This window comes from Mustela nigripes, chromosome 1, assembly GCF_022355385.1.
Source record: "Mustela nigripes isolate SB6536 chromosome 1, MUSNIG.SB6536, whole genome shotgun sequence".
Taxonomy (NCBI): Eukaryota; Metazoa; Chordata; class Mammalia; order Carnivora; family Mustelidae; genus Mustela; species Mustela nigripes.
In genome coordinates, this window is record NC_081557.1 from 85129892 (window position 1) to 85148849 (window position 18958).

At 42.3% G+C, this 18958-nt stretch overlaps 1 protein-coding gene across 4 annotated transcripts in view; it reads right to left on the reverse strand.

Annotated features, from left to right (window-relative positions):
• Nucleotides 1–1900: 1900 nt before the first annotated feature.
• CCDC15 (coiled-coil domain containing 15) overlaps nt 1901–18958 on the reverse strand; it is a 79291-nt gene continuing 62233 nt past the window's right edge. For all 4 annotated transcript variants that reach the window (XM_059414454.1, XM_059414475.1, XM_059414465.1 and 1 more), the window contains 3 exons: nt 4570–4746; nt 4215–4363; nt 1901–2820 (listed from right to left, as the gene is read on the reverse strand). In XM_059414454.1, coding sequence (XP_059270437.1) covers nt 2699–2820; nt 4215–4363; nt 4570–4746 — 448 coding nt within the window. In that variant the 3' untranslated portion in view covers nt 1901–2698. The remainder of the gene's footprint in view (nt 2821–4214; nt 4364–4569; nt 4747–18958) is intronic.

The following is an 18958-nucleotide window of genomic DNA, read 5'->3' on the forward strand; positions in this document are numbered from 1 at the left end:
AAGAAGATATACAAATGGCTGATAAGCACATGAAAAGATGCTCAACATTATTAGCTATGGGGTGGTGGAATGCAAATTAAAACCACAGTGAGATATCACTTCACACGGGGGGGGGGGGCAGGGCACATAATGGAAGAGACAGATAAGGACACAGGTTGGTAAATGTGAAGAACTCTGAACCCTTATACACCATAGGTGGGAATACAAAATGGTGCAGCTACTTTGGAAAACAGTTTTCTGTTCCTCAGAAGGTTCAACATATAGCTACCATTTGACCTAGCATATTTACTTCTAGGTATATGCCCAAAAGAAATGAGAATATATGTCCACAAAAAAATTTGTCAATAAATGTTCATAGCAGCATTATTCATAAGAGCCAATTAGTAGAAATAGCCCAAATGTTCATCAGCTGATGAATGAGCAAATAAAACGTGGTATCCATAGGGTGAAATATTACTGGGCAACAAAAAGCAATAAAGTATTGATGCATGCTACAACATGGAAAAATCTTAAAATATCATACTAAACAAAAGATTCCAGTTACAAAAAAACTATATATTGTATGATTCCTTTTATACAAAATGTCCAGAATAGACAAATCTATAGTGACAGAAAGTAGGCTGGTGATTGCCTAAGGCTGAGCGAGGAAGGAATGAAAGTGTATGGTATGCAAGAATTATGGAATTTTTCTTCTTAAAAATTTTAATTGTGGGGGCGCCTGGGTGGCTCAGTGGGTTAAAGCCTCTGCTTTCGGCTCAGGTCATGATCCCAGAGTCCTGGGTTTGGGCCCCGCATCGGGCTCTCTGCTCGGTGGAGAGCCTGCTTCCCCTCCTCTCTCTCTGCCTGCCTCTCTGCTTACTTGTGATCTCTGTCAAATAAATGAACAAAAAAATCTTTAAAAAAAATTTTTTTAATTGTGGTTAAAAAAAAAGCCAAATCAACTAAAATTTACCATTGTAATTGTTTATAAGTGTACAGTTTGGTAATATTAAGTAGATTCACATTATTGTAAAATAGATCTCCAGAACTTTTTCATATTGCAAAACTGAAACTCTACCCTTTAAACAACTTCCCATTTCCTCCACCCTGCAGACCCTGGCAAGGACTATTCTACTTTCTGTGTCTGTGAATTTGACTACTCTAGGTTCTCATGTGAGTGGCATCATACTGTATTTGTCTTTTTGTGACTCGACTTCATGCAGCATAATGATCTTAGCACTCATCCATACTTAAGCATGTGATAGCATTTCTTTACTTTTTAAGGCTGAATAATATTCCATTTATATACATACCATGCTTTGTTTACACATTCATCTGTTGACAGACACTGGGTTGCTTCCACTTCTCGGCTATTGTGAATAATGTTGCCATGAACATGGTATACAAATATCCACTCGAGATCCTGCTTCCAATTATTTTAGATATATACCCAAAAGTGGAATTGCTGGATTATGGGGGTATCTCCTTAGAATGACAAAACTATTCTAAAATTTGACAGTGGTGATAGTTGCACAATCCTAGAATAGACTAAAACCCACTAAATTATACACTTCAAATGCGTTAATCATATGGTATATAAATTATATCTCAATAAAACTGTTAAAAAATACAACTCCTAAAGGCTGAATGGTGGATATAATTACTTAAAGCTTTTGACTGAACTAGATTATTAATCTGGTTAACTAACCTGTCAATCTTGTCATACAGGTAATTTTTGGCTCTAATTTTCAATGACCTGGCTAGATGTTTAGTAGGAGTTTTTTTGAGACGTAACCTAAGTGCTTCTTCAACACTGCTCCATTACAGAAACGTAAGAAAAAGAAATTCATAGTATCTTTAATTCAGTAATAAACTTTTCATATTTTGTGTCAGGAAATACTGTGAAGAAATAACACACTCATACTAACTACAGAAATTTTTATTTCATCTGTTTTGTAGCTATGCCATTCACCAGATTCTTAAAAGACAGGGATAAATAAGGCAGGACTTGATTACTCACTTTGACTTCAAGTTTACTTTTTGAAAAGTCACTCACAATGATTTCACCTACAAGATGCTCAAAAGACAGAGGTTTTATTCACCTTATTTTTGCAATACAAAATTATAAAATTATAAAGTCCTAAGTCCAATGTCACTGAATGGGGAAAGAGGTAATAAGTTAAAAAACCAGTAGAGAAAAATCTTGAGAAAAAAATATGCATCAAATTCAGATTCTTCTCACCTCTAATTGTTATACACAACTAGTAATGCTATCGGCAATACAGATGGCCACTGATACTTAGAAACTCATATCATCTTCTTTTCAGCTTTATCTAGACATTTTCAATCTTGTCAAGATTCAAAGATACACTTTAAGAAAGACAATAAATGAGATAATCTCAAAGATTTCTCATGATCTCTTCTGATCAGAGCAGAGCTAAGTAAAAAAAACCTTATTGGTCTGAGTGATCATTTTTAAAACAATAGACTCTCTACAGTTCACAGCAAAAATACCAGTTTGGAGGTCGACTTTCAATTTCAGTCCCAGGCAGAGGCTGAAACAATGTTTATGATCTAACTATAGAGATGGTTGTCTTGTTCAGACAGTCCTTCTTTCCAGATTACACATTTTATACATTTTAACAGCTTTTCCGAAATAATCTCTCAGGGTTGACTTTAAGTGAAGATTGAAATACTAACAATTGGATTCAGATTCTCATTACAGATTTTTCAAAGTCCGTCTGTGTGCAGAAGCCAAATTATGCATGGCGACTCGAACAGTTGAGGTCCCCTCAGGGATATCACAGGAATTGATGACCGAATGTAGTGCCCGGGTATACGCTGCAAATAAAGGTTTGCACTGTGAGGAATGAAGTTAGATTCTAAACTACTCACTCTGCCAATCTCCTTCCCATTACTACTGCTTCTCTACAAGTCTCATAGATATTAACTTCTCCTATTCATTGAATAAACTTACTATTTAGTACATGTCAAGCACTCTGTGAGGACAGAAAAGATAATGACGAGAATGGACACTAAAATAATTAAATTGCAGGGCGCCTGGGTAGCTCAGTGGGTTAAGCCACTGCCTTCGGCTCAGGTCATGATCTCAGGGTCTTGGGATTGAGTTCCGCACTGGGCTTTCTGTCAGCAGGGAGCCTGCTTCTCTCTCTCTCTGCCTGCCTGCTTATTTGTGATAAATAAATAAAATCTTTAAAAAAAAAAAAGAAAAAGAAAAAAATCATTAAATTGCAGTGTTAACACTTTCAAACCTGAGGTATATGTAAAATATCATCACTGAATGAAGTGCAAATGAATGAAAATACATCTAGGAAAAGATGGAAAAGATTTCCAGAAGTAGTAACATGTAAGATGGTCTTAAATAATTAATAAGAGTAAAGGAAAGGAGGTCTTCTAGGCAGAAAAATATGTGGAGCAAAAGGCACAAAAAAGGTGACATGTACTGGAAATAGCAAGTTTGATAAGGTTGGAGTGTCTCCTGGGGCCAGAGAGAAAATATGCCAAATATGGCATGCATTTTGTACTGTAATGTTGAACCCTCAAGGTTTTAGAACAGAAGAATGGCATGATAAGATTTGTGTTTTTAAAATTTAACTCACAGAATTGATGAGAAACTCATATCATGGGGAAGTAGGAATACAAATAGTGGTGGTATTTTGGTATTTTGGTGTGTGCATGAAGCCTACATAATCTCTACACTGTGTACATCAATATGTTTAAGGATGGCCAGGAAACAGAAACATCAGTGACAATAAGAAGGACTGTTTTCTCTAGCTGCGATTCCTGAAGATAGTGTTTATACTGGTCCTCATTTTCCTCTGTGTCACCTGGCAGATCTGGGCAGTCTAATGTGGATAGAGATGGTAATAAATCTGTAAGTAACAGTAAAGTATCTGAGTAACAGGGAATGCAACTGGACAGATGGCCATAAAACACAAGCCCTAATTTCTTCATTTATAGGAGAACCAGGAAGCCAAGTCTCCCTACAGTGGAGTAGAAATATTTCCCCAGCATTAATGGAGACAAGAAGATAGCCAATCTCAAAAGGATTATAACTCACTATAATTATTTTTATTGTCCCAGAGTTGTTTTGTAAAGGCGTTATAACAGTCTCTGATATCAATCTCAATAAATGCTAACTTACTGTGATCACTACATTTCTTGTTTGTTTTTTAATTGCCACCAGACCACAACCATTCCTTTAAGAAGCTCACCTCTATGGTTTTTATAGAAAATACAGTTGTTGGCGCAGGTATCAGGATGAGCATCCCAAAAATCAGGACCACAGCAGCACAGTGGAGGTAGAGTAATATTATACAGCCGCATTTTCTCCTGGATCTGGACTCGCAGAGCTTCCATATATCTATAAAGATACAATATGGTCAGGCAAAGTGGACCTTTGAGCATGAGAATGAGCATGAGTCCTTATCTGACGACCAGCTTTAATCATTAAAACTAGTTCACATCTCTGTGTCTCAACTCTTCCTCTTTGTACTGGGAAACAGCACTGGGGAAAATACAGTGCTATTCCTCTAGAGCCAGGACTTTACGCAGAACTTTTCAAAATACCTTTGGGATTCCTTTTCTCTCTGTTGTTGTTTTTCTCTGACTCCTTTTAGTTCCTCAAGTTTCATCTGGGCTAATATGTCACTCATCTTCTCCCCTGAATACAGCTCTTCGTGAAAGTTCATTCTTAGTATCCTCTGCTCTTCAGCATAACGTTGCTGTTCTTTCTTTTTTTTAATTCTGAGAATAAAATCATAGCAGGGTTAGGAATTTCATAAAATCATTATTTAAATTAGCTTCTAGACCCAAATAATTCAAGGAATTCCCAGAAACAAGAGAGTCAGGAAATCAGTTTAGCACCCTAGGGTAGCCTTAAAAACTCCTGCTGGCTGACTGAAGGTTATTCTACAGCTCATGTAAATATATAGCCTCTCAAATGACAATGACCACTGCTTACGTATAAAAAGGTTTCGCTGTAAGAACACAAGTACAAAAGCTTTCTTACCTTAAACAATCAAATAAATAGATAAATCAACCAACCAACCAACCAGACAAAATACAAAAACAATGGGTTTTATGACTCTGGACATCAGGTGATGAGAGGCAGTGATTCTTGACAGACAGTAAACAAATGAAGTGAGCCCTATTAACTACCAAAACCTACTGCCTTGTAAGTTTCCAGGCAGCAGCATGAGGTAGGAGTATTGAGGTAGAGCCTGGTAGACTTCCTGAGTCAAGAAGACCAAAGGCAACTAGAGTTCATAACAGAGAATACCAGAGAGTGGAGAGCTGTTCAAGAGTGAAAACTTGGAGATCTACTGTGTGTCCTTCTGATACAGACCAGAGTACTCTGTACCTATTTGAAAAAATAACCTGAGGCTAGGAACAGAATCATCAAAATGGGTAACAAGGAACAGTGACTAGGCTCACATAGAGCTGGGAATAGTGCCTTTTCCCACCAATCAAACTTGAAAAACTTGTAACACACAGGGCATTGGGCAGAGTTTTCAGAATGATCTTACCGCCACATTGGGGAATGTTGGTTAGTCCTAAACTGAGCACTGTTCCAGACACAAGGTCATAAATTATAAAAGCAAATCCCCAAAGTAATTTAACTGTACCCCAAAAGCTGAAAAAAATTTATAAGAATACAAAGATACCTAGCAACTAACAAGATAAAATTCACAATGTTTGACATCTAATCAAAGACCACCAAGGATGCAAAGAAGCAGGAAAACTTACTCATAATGAACAGAAAAACCCATCAAAACCAACCTAGAACTGAGTTATTATGATTAGCACAGGAAAACATTAGAATAGTTATGCCTACATTTTATACGTTCAAAAAGTTAAGATATAAAAAAGACAAATCAAACTTCTCAAGATGAAAACTATAACTTCTGAAATGAAAAACACACTGGAGAACAAGCCTATATTTAATGAAATCAATAACTAATAACCTTTCAAAACAGAAAGCACCAGGCCCACACGGGATCACCAAATAATCATGGAAGAAATTATACCAATTCTCTACAATCTTCCCTCAGAGGACAGAAACAGAATGGGTATTTCTTAGCTCATTCTATATAAGGCCAGCACTACCCTAATACCAAAACCAGACAAAGATATTACAGGGAAAGAAAACTAGAGGGGCCCTGGGAGGTTCAGTGAGTTAAGCATCCGCCTTTAGCTCAGGTCATAATCTCAGAGTCCTGGGATCAAGCCCCACATCGGGCTCCCAGCTTGGCAGGGAGTCTGCTTGTCCCTTTCTCTCTGCCCTCTTCCTGCTTGTATTCTCTCTGTCTCTCTCTCTCAAATAACTAAATGATGAATGAATAAATAAATAAATAAATAAGTAAACAAACTAGAGACCAGTATTTCTCATGAACACAGAGAAAGAAATCCTCAAAAATGTTAGCACATCAAAACCAACAATGTAGAAAAAGAATTATATGCCAAGACCAAGTGGGGTTTATCCCAGGAATGCAAGGCTAATTCAACATGGAAAAAAAAAAATCAATGTAATCTATCACATCAACAGGAGAAATAAGAAAAATCACATACCCTATAAATATACATAGAAAAAGCATCTGACAAAATCCAGCACCATTTATGATACTCTTGGTAAACTAGAAATAAAAGGAAATTTCTAAACTTGATAAAGGGTATCTACAAAAAACCTATAGCTAACATCATACTCAAAGGTGAGAAACTAGACACTTGCCCCTAGGATCAGGAATATGGCAAGATTTTCTCCTCACCACTTCTTTTCAACGTGATACTGAAAGTCTTAGTTAGTGCAATAAGACAAGAAAAGGAAATAAAAGATAAACAAATTGGAAAGGAAAATAAAGCTGTGTTTGTTTCCAGATGACATGACAGTCTATGTTCTTCCCAATCTGATCTATAGATTCAATGCAATCTCCCCCCACCCCAAATCCCAATAAGTTATTTTATAGATAGCGACAAAGTGATTCTAAAGTTTTTATGGTGAGGCAAAATTCCCAGAATAGCTAAGATAATACTGAGGGAAAAATACAAAGTTAGAAGATATATACTACTCAACTTTAAGACTTATTACAAAGCTGCAGTGATCAAGACAGTGTGGTATTGGTGAAAGAATAGACAAATAGAATAGTATGGAACAGGAAGCCCAGAAATAGACCCATCTTAATAGAGTCACTGGTTTTTGACAAAGAAGCAAAGGCAATGCAATGGCATGAAGACAGTCTCTTCAACAAATGGTGCAGGAACAACTGAATATCTATGTACAAAAAATGAATCTAGACAAAGACCTTACACTCCTCACAAAACGAAAAGGGTCACAGAATTAACTATAAAATGCAAAACTAAAAAACTCCTAGAAGATGATTTAGGTGAAAATCGACATGATCTTGGGTATGGTGATGACATTTTAGATACATACCAAAGGCATGATCCATAAAAGAAACAATTGATAAGCTAGACTCCATTAAAATTAGAAACTTCTGCTCTGCAAAAGGCACTGTGAGAAGACAAGCCATAGACTGGTAGAAAATATTTGCAAAAGATATTTCATAGAAGACTACTGACCAAATATACAAAGAACTCATAACTCAACAATAAGAAAACAAACCTAACTTTAAAATGAGCCAAAGACCTAACAGACATCTCAGCGAAGAATATATAGAGTTGGCCTTGAACAACACGAACTTGAGCTGCATGGATCCACTTACATGTGGATTTTTTTTTAATAATACAGTACTGTAAATGTATTTTTTTGTTTCTTATGATTTCCTTAATAACATTTTCTTTTTTCTAGCTTATTTTATTGCAAGAATATAGCATATAATACATATACCATATAAAACATGTGTTTATCAACTGTTTATGTTATTGTGAAGGCTTCTAGTCAACAACAGGCTATAAGTTGTTAAGTTTGGGGAGAGTCAAAAGTTACAGGTGGATTTCAACAGTGTGGAATATTACTGCCCCTAACTCCTACATTGTTCAAAGGTCATATGTTTATGGGATCATTCCTTCATGATGAGTGAGTAAGTGAATTATTGACTCACTGACTGAATGGTGAGGTTACCCTCTAGTGAGCATTAATATGGAAGACAAATATCTTCATATCTTTTGCCTAGAGAAGTCTGTACATCTAGCTCTTCCCCAGACTTCTTTGTCACCAACTTCCCAATAATGGTCAAGTCTCTGACCATCCAGCCAAACCATACCACAGCCCAAGGATCAACATGAACTCTCACCTATGGATAAGCATAAGAGTTTAGGTTGAGTGAACAGTAATATACCTTAGATCACAAAACAGAGTCATAATGGCCCTTCAATCAATTCCCAGACTTGAGCCAATTTACAGATCAAGAACCTCTTGGACGAAGTGAAATCCCTGTCCCTTTGAGGAAGGACCTTGCTATACTGTCAAAATTTTATATTGCTAATCTTTCTTCCCCAAAGGGACCATGATCTACTAGCCAGATGCCACAGTTCTGAGTCAGACAACTGTGATTATTGCTTTGGCTCAATTGTCCAATTATGGTAACCACATCCCTCTTGCCCTGCCACTCTGGAATCCCACCACCCCTACTACATCAGGGATCCCCATTTGGTGGTTTCAGTTCCAAAGGAGAAGAGTGACCACAAAACTCTTCAAGGATGTTGAATTTCTCACAGTGGTGATGAAAGGTGTGCCCTCTTGACCCTTCCAGAGTTGGTGAATAGGTCTTTCATGAGAAGTCCACTCTAACATACCAGTATCCCTAAGCTTTTGAATACCTTTCTCTACAACATACCACCTACAACAAAGCAGTTCTGGCATTTAACTTCATTTTGTGTAGGCGACGCTTGGGGCCATGGTTTAGTCAACCAACTTCTAACTCCCCCATTTCAAACACTGAATCTGGAGTCACTGCTGAGTGGGCCCATACCAATAGATTCTGTCTGATCCAACTTTATATTCTACCCACCATGATCCTATACTTCTATGACCCAGTCTATACATACTCCCCAGTCGTCTATTGCATTACAAATCACTCCTACAACTTAATGGCAGAAAACAATAATAAAGACTTATCTCAGTATTTTTGTGGGTCAGGAGGGCACACAAGTCACGGTGGAGACAGCTTATCTCTGTTCTATGATGTCCAAAGCCTCAGCTGAGACTCAAATGCTGAGGAGCAAGAATCATCTGAAGGCTTAACTGAGCCTGGAGGTTTCCGGACAGGGCGCATTCATGTGCCTAGCAAGTGCATGCTGGAAGTTGGTTCCTCCTGACATAATCTCCACAGTGTTGCTTGATCTCCTCACAGCAGGGTGTCTGGCTTCCCAGAGTGAGCAATTCAAGGGCCCAAGGTGGAAACTGCAATTTTTGTTAACGATCTAGCCTGGGAAGCCACACACCATCAGTTTGCAATATCCCTGATCCTGGATCAGCCCTCTTCATTGTGTGTGGGCACAATACAAAGGTGTGGATACCAAGAAATGCCAATCATTAGGGGTTACCTTGGAGGCTGGGTGCCACACCTGGCATGACAGATCAGGTAAAGCCAGATCAGAGCAGTGTGGTTCACTGTCCTGGCTATTCTAGCCATGGGGTCTACAGATGCTATTCTTGGTCTATCCGATTTTTCATCAGCCCAATCCAATAACCTTCCATAGGTGCAGAGATTATCACTTCTGCAAAGGGAAGCATCAGCTGGAATCTTCAGAGCAAAGCCCCACAAAGCTGTTTTGCCAGGCTGGACAAATTCTTTGCCTGACACGCGTCTCTGGGACGCCGTTTCTGGAGGCACATTTTCTGTGGCTGCTAATCAATTTCGAGCTGAGTGGGAAGGGGGAGCGAAACAATAGCAGAGTTTCAGAAATGATTCTCCACTGAGCAAAGCTAAAAGAAATCTACATTCACATAGTAGATTTGCATAAAAATAGTCTTTTCACTCTTTGTAAACTGCCATAAACATGATGTGCGGTGACACGCGACATGTTGCTGGAGCCAGCAGGAGTTTCCACTCCCGCATGCTATGGTTCCTGCTGGAGCACCTCTGCAGCTATTCTGCTGACCTCCAGGACCACGGGAAAGCCTACATGTTTCCTTCTCATCACCTCCTCCATCCTGTGGTGGGAGCCTTCCTGCCATTTTGCCTTTTCAGATGGAATGATGTGGCTCAGGATAGCCTAGACAGCTCATCCTGAACAGAGGGCCAGGGAAAAGCAGTGGACAGGCTGTGAAGGGCTTGGTAAACATGCGAGAGACACTGAGGCACCAAAAGCACGCCTGCCCCACTAGAGAAGCGTTGCCTATAATGCACTCTCTCCTCTTCCAGGGCAGGACAACCTCACACAGGCGTGCCTCTGTTCTCGATGGAGCTCACTACAGCCGAGACCTGCTGCTTCTGAATAGCTAAGTCAAGGTGGAGAGGAAGGGATTTTCCTCCAGGAAAACAAGGACTTTTGTTTCCATTACACAGCTTCTGTTATTATCGTGCTGTGTGACCAGGGAAAGTCTCAATCTTTCCACCTGTAGTTTCTTCATCTGTGGATAAGAATAACCCACTTCTCTGGAGCTTGGACATGAAGTTACTGAGTGTAGAAGGAATAAGTAAATATTCACTAAACTCCAAAACAGGTGAAAGGTGAAAGGTGAAAGGCTTACAAGGGAAACTGGGCAAAAGAGTTATTTTGCGCCCCTAGTAATTCCCCTGGCTTCCTTCAGAGCTGAAGGGAAAACTGGGCAACAGTGTGATTTTGCTCTCTAGTAATTCTCTTTGCTTCCTTCAGAACTGTGTGGCATTAAGACAGGGCCACAGGCTTGGGAGCCAAATGCCTGGACACCTGCTTGCTCTACCTTATTATGTGCCCGGAACACTGCTCCCCACAGAGCCTGCCACTTTAAAATAATGGACTTGGCCAGCGGCCTCTGTTTAGTGCTTTCAGCTCTGGATTTCAAGACCTTGAGTTTAAAGGCATTCTTAGAATGGTCACATGGTGCATTGAGGACTGTGGACCAGATGGACACCTGAGTTCTCCCCAGATCTTCAGGACAGCTCAGAGATTAACCCATCCCATTTCTTCACCTTGACTATACAACTGATCGCCCAGGGGATCCTGTAAAAAGTTATCAATCCCCTGCCTCACCCAGACCATTGAAAAGGATCTGAGGGTGGGACCCCTGCTTAGATGTAGTTTAGAATGCTCCCCAGGTGGATTCAAATAGGCATTCAAGGCTGAAATCATCTGATCCATCATTATTCACAGCTATCAGCAGAGAGGCTCCAGTCCAGGCACAGGCCCAAACACTCTGGTAGTCAGCTTCACAGTTGGAATTGAACTTCAAAGTTCATGAACCCCAATCCCTAGAAATGACTATCTCCCCATCTATGGAAGCTCCTGGATTTCCTCAGTAAAAATCATCCCAGATCCCAAAGTAGCAAGGGAAAGGCACTTCCACAGCAAGAAGGCAATTGGACACATACTGACTTTCTGACAGTCACCTTCCCCTTGGCAATCTCACTAATCACAGGTGCTATTATCAAGCTGTTATCAACTACAAGACCCCTAACTTAAACTTCAGCTTTGCTCAAAAGAACAACTGATGGGACATAGCCACAGAGAGTCACATATAACAGGAAAATCTGCTCCTGCTTCAGCTTACTTGTCTTCCAAGAGGTATGCCTGTTGGTTGCCTCTCTACCTAGGCCCTTGTGGTTGAGGCCATTTCCTTTTGCAGCAGACCAGGAAGTTCTGTGAGGCCCACTGCAGTCTGTGAGTTCAGAGACAAGGAGAATGGCCAGGAATCAGACTAAAGTTCATCTTCCACGTTCAAGTGTCCTCTCCTGCTGATGTGGAAGGGCCATCCTCCCTCCACAGCTGTTTCCCTCGCTGGTCCCCTCCCCCATTTCAGGAAATGAATTGAAAGCAAGTAGCAGCCGGGTGGTTTCGCCATCCTACTTCATCATTTCCTGGCTCAGAGACGCAATTCAATCACAAAAAGAACTGCTCGACCTATAGTTAGCAGATCTGGATTCAGGTCTGCCTCTCAGGGTTGTGACAAAGATCCTTCTCATTAATGTACATGAAGGATCTTTGTAAGCTGTAGAGACTTGGGTGGGGGGCCTTTATTATTAGGGAATTGAGGGAATTGAGGCTCGGATAGGAGTACAAATACTCAGAAGGACTGATTTTTCCGAGAAGTAGAATATTCTGCCCAAACCACTTTGGAGTTGAGAAATGGCTCCAAGGGATCCTTGCCTACATCTACAGAACATTCCTAGTATTTATGGGCTCCCTTAGGGCACACAATGGGGCTTACTGATGGAGGCCTCAGCGTCAACAGAAGCGTGGCAGAAGCTCAGAGCCAATGCCTCCATAAAGAAAGCTATACACTGTGCTGCTGCCGGGCAAATGTGATGATCCTCACTATGGTCATTCATTGTGCCCATGGAAAATGCCCATAAATAGTTGTTGAGTGAACTGATTTCAATACAAGGTAATGCTCATGTTAATCCAGACTCCTTTGAGATCTGCAATTCGTCAGGGCAGAAGTAATAGATATTACTGAGGATTACATTAGTTGGAGGAAAAAAATTACCAAACAAATCTCTCCAATTATATAATACATATATATTGACTGTAGTTAAGAAGTAGGTAGTACAGATATGTATAGTACTACACAACAAAAAGAAATAAGAACACAACTCAGTTTCCTATAACTTTTCTAGTGACAGTTATTGATATGTGCCCCAAACCGTGTTGGGCATTGTTGCAGAAAGAGTATACAAAAAAATCACCCACAGTGTTACAACTGAGGTGAAAGCCTGCATGGGCTTGAGGGGGTGAGGGAGTCAGGAAGGACTTGTGGAGGGGGCGACATGTGATGAGGCAGAGAAGGGGAACTAGGAGAACAAGCCAATCAGGGAATCGGGTGACAAATGGAAACTTAGAGCATATTATGATCAAGCCACAATAGCTACGGCTGATTGAGGAGTGACTATGTGGGCACTGTGCTAAATGCTTTACATAGAGTATGTCATTTGCTTCTCATGGTTAACTCCATGAGGTAGGTCTTTTTATTCCCATTCTGCATATGAAAAAACTAGACTTCAGAGATCACAAAGTAGGAAGTGGCGGGAACAGGATTCAGACACTAGTCTGACTCACACCCTCCCCACAGCCCCTCAATCCTTGCTTTCATGTAGTCCAGCATGAATGAAATTAACTACTCATGGTCTGAAAGGCACACTGGGGGAAAAGACAGGATGAAGACAAATCATGTAAAGGTTTTGTTTATGGATTCCGAGATGACTTTACTGACCACAGAGGCTGGGGAGAGGAGCCACAGGAAGGGAAGGAGGCGAAGAACAAGATTAGAATTGCAACTGAGATCATTCCAGTGGCCATAGGAAGAGTGGTCTAGAGATCACTTAAGAGACTGTGATCGAGATCCAGGCTTGGGGCGAGAAAATCACAGCTTGACCCTTTGAGAGAACAGCAGCCCATCACCTTGAGCTTGTTAGAAATGCAGATTCTTGGGGCACCTGGGTGGCTCAGTGGATTAAGTCTCTGCCTTCGGCTCAGCTCATGATCTCAGGGTCCTGCGATCAAGCCCCACATCGAGCCCCACATCAGGTTCTCTGCTCAGTAGGGAGCCTGCTTCCCCCTTTCTCTCTCTGCCTGCTGCTCTGCCTACTTGTGTTCTCTCTCTCTCTGTCAAATAAACAAATAAAATCTTAAAAAAAAATGCAGACCTACTGAATCAGAATCAATATTTCAAGAGGATGCCCAACTAACTCTACTGCACACTGAAATTTGACCAGCACTGACATTAAGGACAGAAGCTCTGCCTGGTGGGGACAGGAAGTGGGGAGACAGACACTCCTCATAGAGGTGCATAGCTCTGAATGGAGGATGCCTTTGAGGATCAGAGGAGAGCCAAGGACCTTATCCCAGAAAAAAATGCTGATGCATACCAACATCAGCCTACAATCTGAAGGGCTTCACAGAGCCCTGAGGAGCATGAACCATTACTGGGTCTGTAAGAAATCCCTGAAACTTAATTCCTTAATAATTTAGTTCAGGAGGAGTGGTATGGGGTTTGCAGTTAAAAAGAAGAAGAAGAAAGAAGAAGGAGGGAGGAAGAAGAAAGAGGAAGAAGGGAGGAAGAGGAGGAAGAAGGGAGGAAGGGGAGTAGGAGGGGGAAGAGGTGGTCCAGGCTTCAGAGCCTAGACCAGGCTTTGGTCACTGCAGCCAGGGCAAAACTCTGTTCCCTTTTCCCCCACCCCTGCCTCTGCCTGCATTGTTCTGCAAATCCCCTGGTGACTGGAGCAGACCCCCTGGCACTGCAATCCTCGGCCCACCCTGGCCTCCAGAGCTGGACCTGACCTGCCTGCCTGCTTTTCTTTTCTTTGGCCCCAGAAAAGTCAAAATTAGCCTCACTTTTGTTCCTTTTCTTCGATGCCTCTACAGTCTATCTCAGGAAAGGATTATTGTGCTCTGGGGACTGTCTCTTGTGGGATATGGGGAAGGTGATGAGTGAAAAGGAAAATGGTCTTCGACAAAGTGGTTCAACTCAGACAATCACATGGCTTTCCAGTAACTGCCCACCACTGCTTCAGGAAGGCTACTGTTTCAGCTCCCAAATATTAGCCCAATAGGAGGCCAAGGAAGGTTGGGGAGTGGTCAGAGGTTTGAAAGCATGACCACTCGAGCAAAGGACTTCTTTTGGTAGCCTTCTGACATGGTACTACAAATGGCGATACCCTAGAGGCTCTTGTCCCATGACTTGAGTTCAATATCACTGACTGAGTTCTTTGGGGATCAGGAGACACATTAGGGTCACTGCCAGGACAGAGAGAAGTGGGAGCAACTCCCAAGGTGTGGGCTCCGGAGGCAGTAGCATTTGACCTGGTTTGAATCCACAATTAACTACTTCCTGGCTGCACAGGTTTTCCTTGCTGACTGCTCTAGGACCAGATGGAAATATTCTTTCCTCTCACAATGAGCACTACTAGAAAAACAAAACCATGTTCAGTGAGCCAGGGGGGCAAATGTGATGTGAACTGTCAGAGCTAAAGATTTCACAAAAAGAACTCAAGGTGTGTCAGGCATTTGCCTTATACAACTTCTCAAAAATTCCAGAGAGAGCTCCCACTGACCTCATTCAGGCTTGCTTGGCCTGACATCCCCAGATATCTGGGAAATGAAACCAGTGGTGGCAGCAGCATGTGAGAATGCTTTCCTGATGGGGAGGACATTTTTCCTTGTGCTCATGTGGTCTTCTATCTGATATACCTGTGGGTGGAAGGCAGTCCAGTGACAGAAAAGAGCTATGAAGTGATCAGAGCCCCAGCCTTTCCCTGCTGACCACTGGTAGCAGCTGTCTCCCCAGCCTGAATTCCCAGGGGGTTCACTTCCCTCCCATAGAGAGTTCTGATATTGGGATTCCTATTTTGGACGTACATTTTCTCCCATCTGAAAGCATGCCCTGAGAGTCTCAAAGGGAATGTATTATTTGACAGGACACTTGAGATTTCATTTTGAGAGCCGTACTATGTTTCCGCCTTATGATGACAACTACTACCTCAGCTACCTCACCTGCCTCGCACAACTCCCTGCTTACACCGACCATATGGGCAGCCTTCCACCCACTTTGTCCGTGCCCTCCCCATGGGTCCCTTCCCCTGGCATCTCACTAGGATTTGGGATTCCTCCCCACTCCTCCGCTCCTAGACCTACTGAATCAGCGAGACTTGAGAATCTGTATGATAAGCAGACTGCCTGGGCAAGTCTGCTGCAGGCTGGGGAATCCGAGTCAGCTCACAGCCTCCCAACTTGTACAGGTGAGTCTTAATAACCATTACATCTCAGTCTTCTTTATTTCAGTGATTCTCTACCTTGGCCGAATATCAGAATCATGCATGGGGTTTAAAAAAAATAACATATAATATGGATTCCAATGGATGTGTAGGTTTAGCCTTCTTCTCTAAGAGGCAAAAAAGTGCCTTAAAATCCCCAGCAATGGTTCCACCAGAAGAGTAATGTTAGCACCTGATAATCTCTTAGAGAAGAGCCCTAATAAGAATCAGTCACTTGGCACCACTAAGGGCAGGCAGCCTTCTGAACAAAGAAAGTGTGGGGACCCCAGGACTTACCCTAGCAATTTCCTTTAAAAGACTAACCTCACTGGGGACAGGGAGATGCTCAGAACATTTAGGTTCCAAGATGGTCACAAAAAAGCTATGGACCCTAGATGGATCTCTATGGGTAAGACGGTAGGAGAATGGAGATTTTGGCTCCACTGCACTGGCTGGAGGAGCTAGAACTGGGTCTGACTCACCATTGCAGGGCCAGCTGGTATCTTGGCAGGATGCTGCGTAGGTGAACTGCTAAATCGGGAGATCAAGTCAGGGTACCCATGGCTACAGTTAGCAAAGGAGGAGGTGATGTCCCTTCTCAGAGGGCCACAGCTGGGCCTGAAAGGTCACTAGGAGCAGCTGGTAAGCACCAGCCGATGACAGGGAGGACCAGCATCCAACAGTAATACCGTAAGGCAATTGTGGAGATCACAGCAGAAGTATTGATAACTGCTAATATTTCCCTGATGTTATTTGCCCATCAATGATCTCAGTGTCTCATATCACAGTTATTCATTCATTTAGTAACATTTCATAACAGTTCTGTGAGGGAGTCACAATCAACCCTATTGTACAGAGAAGGAAACCGAGCCACGGATGTTACAGGGAGAGCAGCTGCCAGACTGTGTGGCAAGCAGCCCAGCTCTACAACCCACATGGCTAACCACTAGGCAGGCCTTGCTGTCCCTATAATGACAGCCATCATTTACTGAGCCCTTGCTGTGTGCTTTTATGTTCTCTGTGCTCTTTTGGTCTTCACCACTATCTTATGAGGTGGCTACTATTTTAATTCCCATTTCACAGATGAGAAAATTGAGACCCAGGGAAGCTGGGAAGGTAAATGGTGGACTGATCATTATCCATTCTCTTTCCTCTGGGAAAAAAGGCTGGACTAATCCCACCCACAGCAATTCCTTCACTTTTTAGAACTTCTAAGCCTTTAGGCTTCTTAGAAAACTGAAGCTAGGTGAGAATATTTACTAGATGATGCTGAGTTTCCTGCAATAAAACATGTGTAGTCTTTAGTGAGGAACTGGAAAAACAACGATAATGTGACAATATTTCTACTTCCAAATTTGTAAAAACAGATCTTATCAATTTCCATGGTCCTGCTTCAGACTTACTAAATCAGAATACATGAAAGGTGAGGCCAGGAAGCTTGAATTAAACAAAACAAAACAAAACAAAAACCCACAAGAGATGCTGGTACACAGCCAGGGTGGAGAATTACTGCCTTTATTTCCTAGTAATATTTCACAGCCCCCAATGAGTAAGCAGCAGTATTTTCCAAAACTGTCTATAGCTTTCAAACTTTTTGCTTAGAAAGCAGCTGCACGTGGGAGCCACCCAGCGGAGAGGAGCTGGTTAAGGCTGGGGCAGAGAAGCAAAGCCCACAGGGCTCAACACTCACAGCCTCGTGCTCTCTGTCTACGCCTTCCTCTAGCCTTTTCTACTTGGAAAATCATCATCTGTTCTTCAAAGACAGGCCCAAATGTCTTCTTCCTGGTGAACACTTACCCAGTCTAGCCTCCCCTCCTCCAGCCTTGTCCTGCCAAAGGACTGCCACCTTGTGAGCCCACCGCACAAACCTCCCTTAGAGCACGGCCCACCTCATCCCTTCTCTGTGTTCTCCCTGCACTAGGCGAGACACACTCGCAGGACTGGCAGTAATGTACATACTCCCTCTGGCCCAGCAGGTGTCTGGGATGTAGCAACCTATCAGAACATGCTAGTGGAGTGAATAGGAGGGAAAGAAAGAAGAAAAGAGCAAAGATATGGGGATAGGGAAGAAAAAAAGGGCCAAAGTGGTAACCATGGATGGAGGATGGCTAGTGAAATCTGATTTAGTGCTGACCCCTTGAGCACATGTGATCCTTGTTCTGAACTATGGGACAGCCAGTTCAGGGACTCACTTGGTCACCCTGGAACTGTGGGCAGAGTACTGAGAATGAGGTGAGGACATTTATGATTTCACCAGGAATCATTTCTCCTTCCTTCCTTCCTTCCTTTTTTTTTTTTTTAAAGATTTACTTATTTATTTCAGTGAGAGAGGGGGAGAGCACACGAGCAGTGGGGAAGGCAGTGGGAGATGGAGACAGAGACTCCCAAGCAGACTCCCCACTGAGCATGGAGCCCACAGCGGGGCTAGATCTCACGACCCTGAGATCATGACCTGAACTGAAATCAAGAATCAGATGCTTAAATCACTGAGCCACCGAGGCGCCCATCATTTCTAATTTCTGTTGATACTTATAACAGCCTTTTGAGAGACACTGGGGAGGTGGTAATAATCTCATTTTACAGCTGAGGAAACTAGGGCTCAGAAAGCTGATAAACATGTCTGAGGTCACAGGGCTAGGAAGCAGATGACAGGTTAATTCAAATTCATTGCTAGATAAAAGTGGCTCATACTGTTTAGGTCGGAAGAGCCCTAGCATATCATCTGATCCAACCGTCTGGTCACTGGTGCATGTTCTCCAAAACCTCTCCTAAGATGGGTGAGGGAGCTGCGTTAGAATAATTCTAGTACAGGGGAGCTCCTTGCAACCACTGCAGCTTGGATGGGGCCCCCCGAAAACTCTCCTTGCATTGCGGTAAACTGTGGCACATTCCCATTAACTCAATCCTCTCCTCCTGAAGACCAATCAAAGGCATGGCCCTCTTTCCATTCTGTCAGTTCTCCTCTACTGCCCCTGAGATGCCAAGGTGGACCTCCTGGACTGAGTGGAGGTCCCACTTCCCTTCCCTCGCAGCACTCTGGCAGACAGCTGCCAGTATCTGCTCAGCTAGGACAAGGACACTGCGGCCAGTGTGGGTGAGTCACCACT